The sequence below is a fragment of the Mus musculus genome, chromosome 14, assembly GCF_000001635.26.
Source record: "Mus musculus strain C57BL/6J chromosome 14, GRCm38.p6 C57BL/6J".
Taxonomy (NCBI): domain Eukaryota; kingdom Metazoa; phylum Chordata; class Mammalia; order Rodentia; family Muridae; genus Mus; species Mus musculus.
Window position 1 is genome coordinate 4096426 of NC_000080.6, and position 12964 is coordinate 4109389.

At 42.9% G+C, this 12964-nt stretch overlaps 1 protein-coding gene across 3 annotated transcripts in view; it reads right to left on the reverse strand.

Annotated features, from left to right (window-relative positions):
- Positions 1–12964, reverse strand: part of Gm32966 (predicted gene, 32966) — a 172925-nt gene that overhangs the window by 106135 nt on the left and 53826 nt on the right. The window contains exon 3 of one of the 3 annotated variants that reach the window (XM_017316312.2): positions 6216–6287. The exons of the other annotated variants lie outside the window; for them this stretch is intronic. Within the exon in view, the coding sequence (XP_017171801.1) occupies positions 6225–6287 (63 nt within the window). The 3' untranslated portion in view covers positions 6216–6224. Of the gene's footprint in view, positions 1–6215; positions 6288–12964 lie in introns of those variants that run through there. 3 annotated transcript variants of the gene reach the window in all.

Below are 12964 nucleotides of genomic sequence, written 5' to 3' on the forward strand. Positions count from 1 at the left end.
TGGAATACTTTGGTTTCTCCATCTATGGTAATTGAGAGTTTGGCCGGGTATAGTAGCCTGGGCTGGCATTTGTGTTCTCTTAGTGTCTGTATAACATCTGTCCAGGCTCTTCTGGCTTTCATAGTCTCTGGTGAAAAGTCTGGTGTAATTCTGATAGGCCTTCCTTTATATGTTACTTGACCTTTCTCCCTTACTGCTTTTAATATTCTATCTTTATTTAGTGCATTTGTTGTTCTGATTATTATGTGTCGGGAGGAATTTCTTTTCTGGTCCAGTCTATTTGGAGTTCTGTATGCTTCTTGTATGATCATGGGCATCTCTTTTTTTATGTTTGGGAAGTTTTCTTCTATTATTTTGTTGAAGATATTAGCTGGCCCTTTAAGTTGAAAATCTTCATTCTCATCAATTCCTATTATCCGTAGGTTTGGTCTTCTCATTGTGTCCTGGATTACCTGGATGTTTTGAGTTAGGATCCTTTTGCATTTTGTATTTTCTTGGACTGTTGTGTCGATGTTCTCTATGGAATCTTCTGCACCTGAGATTCTCTCTTCCATTTCTTGTATTCTGTTGCTGATGCTCGCATCTATGGTTCCAGATCTCTTTCCTAGGGTTTCTATCTCCAGCGTTGCCTCGCTTTGGGTTTTCTTTATTGTGTCTACTTCCCCTTTTAGTTCTAGTATGGTTTTGTTCATTTCCATCACCTGTTTGGCTGTGTTTTCCTGCTTTTCTTTAAGAGCCTGTAACTCTTTAGCAGTGCTCTCCTGTAAATCTTTAAGTGACTTATGAAAGTCCTTCTTGATGTCCTCTATCATCATCATGAGAAATGTTTTTAAATCTGGGTCTAGATTTTCGGTTGTGTTGGGGTGCCCAGGACTAGGTGGGGTGGGAGTGCTGCGTTCTGATGATGGTGAGTGGTCTTGATTTCTGTTAGTAGGATTCTTACGTTTGCCTTTCGCCATCTGGTAATCTCTGAAGCTAGCTGTTTTAGTTGTCACTGTTAAGAGCTTGTTCTTCAGGTGACTCTGTTAGCCTCTATGAGCAGACCTGGAGGGTAGCACTCTCCTTAGTTTCAGTGGGCAGAGTATTCTCTGCAGGCAAGCTCTCTTCTTGCAAGGCAGGTACCCAGATATCTGGTGTTCGAACCGGACTCCTGGCAGAAGTTGTGTTCCACTCACTAGAGGTCTTAGGATCACGTGTGGAATCCTGTGTGGGCCCTTGCGGGTGTCAGGCGACTCAGCTGGCAAGGTAGCCGGGGCTCGAGTGGAGTGGAAGGGGTTTGTGCCCCAGATCAAGCCCGGGTAGCCTGCTTCCCTATGTACCGCAGTCTCAAGTTCCACTGGATTGGATTGGGGTAGGCGCTGTGTTCCACTCACCAGAGGTTTTAGGGTCCCGTGGGGAGTCCCGTGTGGGCCCTTGCGGGTGTTGGGCAAGACTCTGCTGTCAAGGTAGCCCGGGGCTCGAGTCTCCAGTCGAGCGGAAGGGACTTGTGCCCCAGATCAGGCCCGGGTAGCCTGCTTCCCTATGTACCGCAGTCTCGAGTTCCGCGCGATTGGATTGGGGCAGGCACTGTGATCCACTCACCAGAGGTCTTAGGGTCCCGTGGGGAGTCCCGTGTGGACCCTTGCGGGTGTTGGGCAAGACTCTGCTGGCAAGGTAGCCCGGGGCTCGAGTCTCGAGTCGAGCGGAAGGGACTTGTCCACAAATGTTTAACAGGCCTTTCTTTCTTCCTTTCCTAAGTGTGAAATAGTCCAGCAGAAAGCATAACATGGCACAGACAACGACATGATCTCCCTCAAAGAGAAGTGTGGAGGAGGAGCACTGTGTGTGCACAAAAAATACACCACTGTTGCCTCTCATCCCTAATAACCATGGCTGTAATGGGCTGTATGCTCCTCCTTTATTTTGGTTTCTTTGGTATGAACAGGCCTTAATTTCATCTAGCCTCTGGCCCAGGAAGAGTGCACATTTAAAGGGACTCAAAGAAATGCTGAGACACATCAAGAGCTGCTGGGCATCCAGGAAGAATCTGAGTGCAAATTTATCTTTCCTGATGGGTCATCATCAATAATTACATGGAGATCAGTCAACAAAATTGTAAAACCTTGGGTCCAAGTCTACAACCTGTGTTCTGCTTTGACTTGGGAGGCCATATCCTTCAGACCCACATTCCAAAAGGAGAGTGTTGCTTAAATTTCTCCTGCAAAGATTGCTACCTCCAGGAACTGCTTTTCTACTAAGTTGCCAAGGACAGCCACAGGCTGTAAGGCTGTGCTACAAAATGAGCAGACTAAGAATTTTGCTTTGCACAATTTTTGTGGTTTGATTTTGGTTTGAGTTTTGATTAGTTTAGTTATTTGTTTTTTCTTGTTTTGATTCCAAGTTTTGTTATTTATTGTTTGTTTATTTGTTCTTGTAATTAATTTGATATTTTGGTAAGTCTATAGACAGTATATATTGACTGTCAGCTTTCAGTTACAATTGAGTACATTGCATTTATTCTTATGACTAACATAGTGTTCTCCAACTCTTTACTCTTAAGATCCTTGTTATTTCAGGTGTGATCATGAAATCCCACAGATATCAGACCCAGATGGATCTCTGCATTCTTCATGGAACGTGGGCTCCATAGTTTCTTTACAGCCAGACTAAACTGCAAAGTCCATCATACATTTAGTGTGGAGAGTGTGTCCAACTCTCTGGATAGGAACTTAATGTTGGAAAACTTACCCATGCTGCATCCTTGTTGTCAAATATTTAGCTACTGTGAAAATCCTGTGGATGATGGTGTTGAACACATTAATGTCAAATACATCAGTATTTCTGTAATAGCTCTCATTGAATCAAAGCATAGTCTAAGGGAATAAAAAGCTGTCAGAAAACACAGCAATGTATGCTTCTGCTTTCCTGCAAATATACAATCACTGGAAACTGGGAGTAGAGATAATAAATTCCAAAATCTTTTTGGGGATACGTGTCTGTGGGGGTCCTTCAAAGTTCATTTTATTACTTTATGATTCACCTGTGTCTGCCAAAAGACATCATTCAAAAATGTTGAAGATTGTAACTAGTTATCATCCTATAAAGTCCTAACAAATGCGTTTTTTATTTGATATTTTCATTACTTACATTTCAAATGTTAAACCCTTTCCTTGTTTCCTCTCTGAAGATCCCCTTTTCCTACCCCCAACCCCTGCTTCCCAACCTCCCCACTCCCTCTTCCTGGCCCTGGCATTCCCCTTTACTGGGGCACAGAACCTTCACAGGACCAAGGATCTCCTCCCAGTGATGACCAACCAGGCCTTCCTCTACTACATATTTAGCTAGATCCATGAGTTTCACCATGTGTTTTCTTTGGCTGGTGGTTTAGTCCCAGGGATCTCTGGAGGTGCTGGTTAGTTCATATTGTTTTTCCTCCTATGGGGCTGCAAACCCTTCAGCTCCATAGTTCCTTTCTCTAGCTCCTTCACTGGGGACCCTGTGCTCTGACCAATGGATGGCTGTGAGCATCTACTGCTGTATTGGTCAGGCAGTGGCAGAGCCTCTCAGTAGACAGATATATCAGGCTCCTGTCAGCAATTTCTTGTTGGCATCAGTTGTAGTGTCTGGTTTTTGTGGTTGTTTATGGGATGGATCCCCAGGTGAAGTCTTTGGATGGATATGAGGTGTCCTCCTGCCTCAGCACAAATTTGAACACAAATTTGTACACATGCATCCACACACAGGTGTACAGGCACACCAAACAGGCGCTGACACTGTAACCTAAGTACCTTATGAATCCCTTTGACCTTCTGGCCTATGCATCTTTTATCTGTCTTTAAACACAGACAACATACCTGACATACCACTTTGTAACCTCATGTACTAAAGAGAAGTTCTTTAAGTCAGAAGTGATGGAGCATTACTGTTATCCCAAGACTCAGGAAAGGTGTGAAAATTACAAGTCCAGGGCCAGCCTGAGCTACATCATGCTATCTCCAAAACGAAACAAAATAAAGCAAAACCAAAATTGTTTTATAAGCATTTGTTCAGTTGGTAGAGTACTTCCCTAGCATGAACTCAGGGGGATGGAGACAGGTAAGTCAATTTCTTCAGCTTCATAACAAGTTTGGGACTAGTCTGAGCTACAGGGAAATGGGCAGGTGTGAGATCAACAATACTGTGTGTGTGTGTGTTCTGAGAGAGAGAGAGGGAGAGAGAGAAAGAGAGAGAGAGAGAGAGAGAGAGAGAGAGAGAGAGAGAGAGAGAGAGAGAGAGAGAGTTTATTGTTAAGATACGTAGATGTGACTTTGATAACTTCTTTCTTGAGCAGTCCATGGGCACTGTGGAGGTCTGAATGCAAATAGCCCCCATATATTTGGGAAGGATTAAGAGATGTAGCCTAATGGAGGAGTTTCAAAAGCCCATAGCATTCCCTGTCTCCTGCCTGTGGATCAGATATAAACTCTCAGCTACCACTCCAGTATGATGCCTGTCTCCTGCCATGCTCCCCACCATAAGAGTCATGGACTAGCCCTGTGCACCCATGAGCCCCAGTAGACGCCTTCCTCTATACGTTGCCTTGGTCATGCTTTCTCTCCATAGCAGTAGCAAAGTAACCAAGACGGCCCCCTGATATGTACAACTACCACCACCCAACCCCCACACAGTCGTTCTCAGTAAACTCCATTTATGGTTCATACAGACTTGTACTAAATTTCTCTTTTGTGGTGTAAGTTAAGAGTCTCATTTTTCAGTGAGTAGAAGTCCCCCTAAGGGACAGTTGCCAATGTTGAGCTGTGTCTTCCATTTCCACTGCCATTACTATGCAGCCCAGGACTGCTTGGGGACCTTTCCTGAAGTGCCTTCCCCAGCCCTTTAGTTTCAAAGGCCCTCTCTAGTCTCCTGGATTCCTGCCTCCCTGGTAGATGTCATGCTGGCTACTGAGTCACCTACAGCCGCCTTCAGGCTCCTTCTGTGATTATTCTCCAGAGTTGATTCCAAGAGAATAATCACAGAATTATTGATTCCGAGAGCACCTGGGTTGATTCTTGGCAACTGCGTGTCTTGTCTTTGGAGCTCTAAGCTGGAATCTGAAGTGCTGGGTCCTACCACTGTATAGAGGGGCTCTGCTAGAAGTATTCTCAGGGGATCATAAGAGCTAGCTTTCCCATGCTGCCCCTGGCGTTTCCCCTGCACATTTGGAGGGAACCTTGTGTTTTCTATTTCTTTAAAAGAAAACGTATTTATTTTCAAGTTTATTTTAGGTATATGAGCATTTTGCCCACAGTATATGTCTTTGCACCATGACTTTGCTGTATGCGTAGAGGCCAGAAGAGGGTGTCAGATCCTCTGAAATTGGAGTTGCAGATGAATGTTAGCCATTGTGTGAGTGCTAGGAACCCAACTTGGGTCCCCTGGAAGACAACCAGTGCTCTTAACCTATAGCTGACTCTCCTGCCCTGAACGTGTCATTTCTTGAACTACAACTAAATCTGTCACAATTTATATTTATTTTAGACTCAATTGTTTCATCCTCTCTCTGTGGAAAGCAGACCTCATGTTGGTTTGTTCTTTTCTCTGCATCGTTAACAATCTCACCCAGCAGTCATGGAATACTTTTTTCATAGTTTTCTATACTGATCTCTTTGTTAGATGAATCATTTGTAATTATTAATCATTTTCTTCTCTTATAAGCAACATCAAGTGTGCGGAGAAAAAAATACATCATCTTACCATATTTTAGCCAAAAGGAAGGAAAAAAATACATGCAATTATGGAATCCTGTTGCACATTAATAACCAGTAGCCATGTTGAGACATAACCTACCAATTCAAAAATTCTTATTTTATCATATGTACACTTTTTACGCATTGGGCTTTAGTTAGCTAAAATATTTAACAGTTTTTTATTTTTAATAATAACAATTTTTTTTACTATTAGTAATGTGTGTGTGTGTGTGCAGAAGAACATGCTATCCTGGACATGTGGGGTCAGGGGACAACTTTGTAGCCTTAGTTCTCTCCTTCCACATTTATGTGCATTTAGTGATCTATTTAACTGACATCATTAGGCTTGTGTGGCCCATGCCTTTACCCACTGAGCCATCTCACCACCCCTATATTGTGCTTTAAAAAAAAATCTGTCTTTCATTTTAAAATGACATTTAGTTTTTTTGTTTCTCTTGATAATTAGGTGAGATGAGGACAACAAAAAAATAAGGTCAGTTGTAGAATTTACACCTTGAGTTATGAGCTGGAAGTAACAGTGCATGTGGGATGGTCATGTTTACATGCCTGCAATCTCAGCACCTGTGAAGAAAGAAGAAAAAAGGAAAAGCTCCATTGTACTCTATGAAGCACCATAGGAATGATACTCACCCACACAACTAAAGCGTAGCTGTTCCTTCATTGCGAGCTCCACAGGGGCTTCATAAAGTGGGACTGAGACCAGAGTTCTCCTTCCTTGCGTCAGAGGTATTATCAGTACTGAGATGCAATCTGCTTGTGAGCCTCCCTCAAGGGCAGTCCTCACTTTAGAGTCTTTATCAGTTTATTTCTGTGGGAAAGTGTTCGTCTCCAGCACGTTCCACTGAAGTCTGGCTAGAAAGGTAGAAACTACTGTTTTTTGTTGTTTGAATGGGAGATACACATGCCTCTATTCTGGGGGACTTCCTTCACCATGGTCTCCAGGGGCTGCATTAGAGGGAAGAAATAGCCCACACTGATGAGCATGGAAAAAAATGGACACTGGTTGCCTGGAGCATGAATGTCAAAACTTATCAAGTACAGAGAGCATTGTGACAGATTGTTCCAATATATATATATAGTCATGTATACATATCTAATCCACATGCTCGTTTGACAAGGTTTTTTATGAAGGCTGTATGTTCTGGCCCTCTTAGTCTAGGTAAGGATTTATGACAGGTTCAAATGACTCATTTGGTGACAATGATGCTATGCGACTTCTGAGACTTCAAAGTGCAGTGTGAGTATATCTCTCTTTCTATCTCAGAATAAATCTTGGGACACCTGACTTTCGGTGTACAAAGTTCCATTCAATACTGCGAAGCCAGCATGCTAGAACAAGTGAGAGCCTGGCCTTGGAGCTGCAGATTCCTAAGAAGCCCTGCATGTACTCAGAGTCCTGAGTCTCAAATCATTAAGGACTACAAACTCTACTCAGACAAGAAAATCTGGTGGCTCCTGGGAAAATCCAGAGCAGACCCTTTTGGGTAGACACCTCCAGGATGCATGCTTTATTCCCTACCCTCACCCCTGCAAAAAGCAAACAACAACAAAAACCAAACCAAACAACCAAAAACAAAACAAAACCAAAAACCTCCAAACTAAAGCAAACAAGGTCACTGAGGAGAACTGCCCAGCAAAACACTACTAAGCATGCAAGAAAGCAAGCTGACACAAATGGGGCCCATATGTGGACAAATGGGAGAATTTATTCAGGCAACTATAAATAAAAGAAATATTTCTAAATAAAAGTGCTTAAAATGGTTAATGAGATGCTAGGCGTGGTAACACATGCCTTTAGTTCTAGCATTTGGGAGGCAGGGGCAGGTGGATATCTGTGAATCTGAGGCCTAATCCTAACCCTAACCCTGTCAACAAGTGGCAGGGTAGCCAGGCCTATGTAGAAAGATCCTGTTGTACATACATGCCCGCCCACCCATGCTCACACACAGGTTTAAAAGATAAATAAAACACAAAGTATATTTAAAAAGACCTAACAGCTTTTTAAATGAATGAGATGAAAGTTGTAGGGAGATTAACAAATGAGAAGACAGTGGTCATATTAAGAAATTAAGAAGCAGGCTAAACGGAGACAGGAAGATTACTACAAATTTGAAGCCAGTCCCATCTCTGTAGAGACTGGCAGGCCAATCACCAGAACTACATAGCAAAACCTTACCTCAAAAGGACAAGAAATCAGCACTGGCAACTGAACATTGTTGCAAACAAAATTAGGGAATTGGATAATATATCAGAGAAAATTATCCAAGACTAGCAAAACACACACAGACACAAACAAAACAAAACAAAACAAAACAAAAGAAAACAAATCATCATCATCATCACCATCACCATCACCAGCAACAACAACAACAACAACAACAACAACAACAACAACAACAACAAAGAGGAGAACGGTGAAAGAAAGATCGAGATTTGGAGGATAGTATAAAATCTCTGTGTCAAATCTAGTTATAGAAACTCAAAATAGAGAAAATTGCATGGAACAGGAATGAAGATAAGTAACAGTTGAATTTAAAACATTTTCAGTCTTCTGTTGAGGGACATCTGGGTTGTTTCCAGTTTCTGGCTATTATAAATAAGGCTGCTATAAACATAGTGGAGCATGTGTCCTGGTTATATGTTGGGGTATGTTTTGGGTACATGCCAATTAGTGGTATAGCTGGGTCTTCAGGTAGATCTATTTACAAATTTCTGAGGAATCGCCAGATTGATTTCAGAAGTGGTTGGACCAGCTTTCAGTCCCACTAGCAATGGAGGAGTGCTCCTCTTTCTCTGTATCTTCGGCAGCATCTGCTGTCACCTGAATCTTTGATCTTAGCCATTCTGACTGGTGTGAGGTGGAATCTCAGGGTTGTGTGGTTTGGCATTTCCCTGGTGACGAGGGATGTTGAACATTTCTTTAGGTGCTTCATGGTCATTCAGTATTCCTCAGTTGAGAATTCTCTGTTTAGCTCTGTTCCCCATTTTTAATAGGGTTATTTGGTTCTCTGGAGTTCTTCTTGAGTTCTTTGTATAGACTGGATATTAGCCTTTGATAGTATATAGGATTGGTAAAGATCTTTTCCCAATCTATTGGTTGCCATTTTGTTTCATTGACAGGGTTCTTTGCCATACAAAATGTTTGCAATTTTTTGAGGTCCCATTTGCCGATTGTTGATATTAGTTATCTGGAGACACCAAACCCAGACAATATTGCTGATGCCAAGAAGCACTTGCTGACAGGAATCTGGTGTGACTGTCCCCTGACCAATACAGGTGCATATACTCATAGGCAACCATCAAACTGAGCATGAGGATACCAGTGAAAGAGCTAGGGGAAGGACTGAAGGAGCTGAAGGGGGTTGCATCCCCATAGGAAGAGCAATATCAACTAACTGGACCACCCCATGCTCCAAGAGACTAAACCATCAACCAAAGAGTATACATGGAAGGATCCATGGCTCCAGATACATAAGTAGCAGAGGATGACCTTGTTCGGCATTAGTGGGAGGAGAGGCCCTTGGTCCTGTGCAGGTTTGATGACCCAGTGTAGGGGGATGCTAGAGGAAGGGTGGGAGTAGGTGGGGGATTGGGGATCACCCTCATATAGGCAAAGAGGAGGCAGGAGAAAGAGGGTTGGGTGGGGGTGGTTGTGGACAGTTAAAGGGGGATATCATTTGAAATGTAAGCAAATAAAATGATTAATTAAAAATCCACCCCCCAAACCCAAAAAACATTTTCAGATTTAAAGAAGGATTTATATTTCAGGGTAAAATGAATATCAATTTCATAAGAAGAAACAAACAATCCTTAAACTAAAATCCACTTAAATTCAAACCATTAGTCCAAACACAAAATGAAAATATTAAAACTTGTTGGACAGAAACATAGTGAACTGAGAGTAGACATCTCATTGCTGGCCCGAGGTGCCAAAAGGTTGTTATGAAGGGTTGGTGTACACTTTCCATGTAGAATTCTGTAGACATTGAAATTTTGATTCAGGCATAGGAGGAAATAAAAATACAAGACTCAGAGGCCTTTGGTGAAAGAAATTGAAAAGCACATTCTCAGACACACACAGACTCACACAAACACACGTACAGAGAGAGACACACACACACAGACACACACACAGAGACACACACACACATAAACACACAGAGACACACACACAGAGACACACAGAGACACATACACACACAGACACACACACACAGACACACACACACACACACACACACACACACACACACACACACACACACACCAGTGTCTAGAGTTCTGTGAAGCAATGCCCCTCCCTGCCTTTTTTGTCTCCCACCGCAGACTCTGTATCACTTCCCTCCTCTGTATGAGGGCAAAGCTTTAGAAGGTGGATGGTAATGTGGAACAGAGGACACACCCCACAATCTCCTAAAGTGTACTGTTCCCTGAGAAGGAAACAAGGTGAGGTGGAGGGGCGGTGGCAGCAAGGCTTTCCTAGAGCCCTGTAGTCTGATTAATACACACAATGAATGAAAACAGTCACGCTAAAAGTAGTGCTCTTAGGATGGTCTGGTAGTAGTGAGATCAAACCGTATTTTTAGTACATCCTTAAAACACAATGACTTGGAAGAGTTGAAAAACAGAACTAGTTATACTGTGCATTCAGGAGCAAAGAGAACACTTTTATTATACAGGACAGAATTTAATGTTATAAGACAATGGAGATGGTATTCTGTTTCTTGCTTTATGTTTTGAATTGTTTTATGTGAGTGTGTGCCTGCTTGTCTATCTGTGCATCATGTTCATGCAGGTACCTGAGGCCAGAAGAGGGTATTGGATCTTTTGGAACTGGTGTTACAGGTAGCTGTGAGCTGCCCAAGGTGGTTACTGGACACTGAACGTGGGTCCTCAGGAAGAACACTGAGTGTTCTAAGTCTCTGAGCCATCTCTCCAGCCCCTCCACCTACAAGACACCAGTTCCATTTATACAGAATCTGCTATCATAACCAGACCCCTTCCTTAGGTGCTCATGCAAGTTAGGACTTCAACGGGAACTGGGGAGATACCAACACTTAGAACATAGGAACAGCTGTATATGTAGTCACATTAATGAAGCAATCTGGATTATAACCCTGGCTCTGGGATTTACACAGGTCCCTGGGCAAGCTGCAGTCTTCTTTTCCAGTTTTAATGTCTTTTCTTTCCTTCTTTCTTTCTTTCTTTCTTTCTTTCTTTCTTTCTTTCTTTCTTTCTTTCTTTCTATAAAAAAATAACGTATGTGTGTGTTTGAGACAGAGACAGAGAGAGAGAGAGAAGGAGAGAGAGAGAGAGAGAGAGAGAGAGAGAGAGAGAGAGAGAGAGAGAGAGAGAGAGAGAGAGAGAGAGGAAACACAACTTTTTGGAGTTGGGTTGCTCATTCTGCCAGATGGTTTTGGGAGTCTGAAAGGCAGGCTTGTCAGTGAGTGCCTTTACTCCTGAGTTACATCACCAGCCTCTGCTCTGGTTATCCATGAATGGCACTGACCCTTGTGAGAACGAAGTGGGACGATGCAGGGGAAACATAACTCATAGGGTATCACAAGTCATTCTTTCAACAGACTTGAGAAACATGGAGTGTGCTGAGAACTGTACCAGAGCCAGGAAGATGGAAGATGTCAGTTATAATATTTGCTACCAGGAAGACGATATGTGAAAGCTGACTTCAAATAAGTCTTCTCAGGCATCATGACAGGATGGTGTGTAGCCATTTAGTGTAGAGAGGGCAGACAGGTTTTTGTTTTTCTTTTCTTTCTTTTCTTTTCTTTTCTTTTCTTTTCTTTTCTTTTCTTTCCCTTCCTTCTTCCTTCCTTCCTTCCTTCCTTTATTTCTTCTTTGTTTCTTTCTTTCTTTCTTTCTTTCTTTCTTTCTTTCTTTCTTTCTTTCTTTCTTTTTCTTTCTTTCTTTTTTTACCATGCAGCAAAGTCGGGAATACTTTTATGAGAAAGGTAGTCCTTAGGGTGAATTGTGAAAGATGAACAGGTGCTGTACAAGGCTGAGTAAGAGGAAGACCATTCCAGAACAGGGTGCAGCATAAAGACAAGTGGCCTTAGGATAACCACCTACATGGAACTCCTTGTCCAAGGGACTCCTATTGAGGATACTAGGACTTCAACTTGTGACTTGGGTCATGGCAAGAGGGATGACATATAAGCAGCTTAGAGAGGACACAACCAATGAGGGGAGCAGGGGGTGGGGTGGGGTTTGGTTGGTCCAGCACCTGAGGCCAAGCCTGACCACCTGAGTTCAATACCCAGCTCTCATATGGCAGAAGTTGGGAAACAATTCCTGCAAGCTGTCTTCTGACCTCTGCACACTTGCACATGGGGCCCACACACAAATAAGTAAAAATAGAGTAAAAACTTCAAAATTAGTAAGGAACATAATGCAGGCCAGAGAGGTGGGGGAGAGAAAGTGACAGGAAGGGGAAGCAAGGAGAGAAGGGGGTAACCCAGGCTTTTTTTTTTTTCTTTTCCTTTGCAGGACTAAGTGAATTGTGACATTTACATAAGGCTAGAGAGAAAAGTCAGCTGTCAGGAAAGCACATCATTTTACACAGGCTGAAAATAAGGCCAGGGGATAAAGGCAGACATTCCTGGTTAGGAAGTTGGCAGGCTTCTGGGCTGGAGAGATGGCTCAGTGATTAAGAGCACACACTGTCCTCTCTGAGGGCAGGGAGTTTGCTTTGGGGCACCCACACTGGGTGCCTCCTAACTCCAGCTCTAGGGGTACTGGATGCTTCTGGCCTCCATGAGAATTCACACTGCTGTGCACAAACCCACACACAGACACAGACACCCAAGTGAAAAAGAAAAGTCAAAAAATGTAACAACATGCTTGAAAAACAGCAGTTCGCTTCTGGTCTGGGATAGCTCAGTGGGCCTAGAGGAATGAAGGGCTGGGTTTGAGTGAGCCCCAGTGTTCATCTGTGATCCCAGTGCTGAGGTAAAGGCAGCATGGTCAGAATGATGGAGATCTGTGAGTTATCATCTGGCTGCTAACTAAAAGCAAGGGAGGAACTTGTAGACTGCTCACTCACCCCACTTAACCCTCATTCAAAGTAAATGAAGGACAGGCTACTTAGGCAGCAGGTAAGAGGCCACTGAACAAAGTATAGTCACAAACAAAGAGGACCCAACATTCCAAGGCCCCTTTAAAGGAGAGATTCAGGAATGCAAATCTAGTCAGTCAAGTCACAGAAAGTGAGGGTTGGAAAC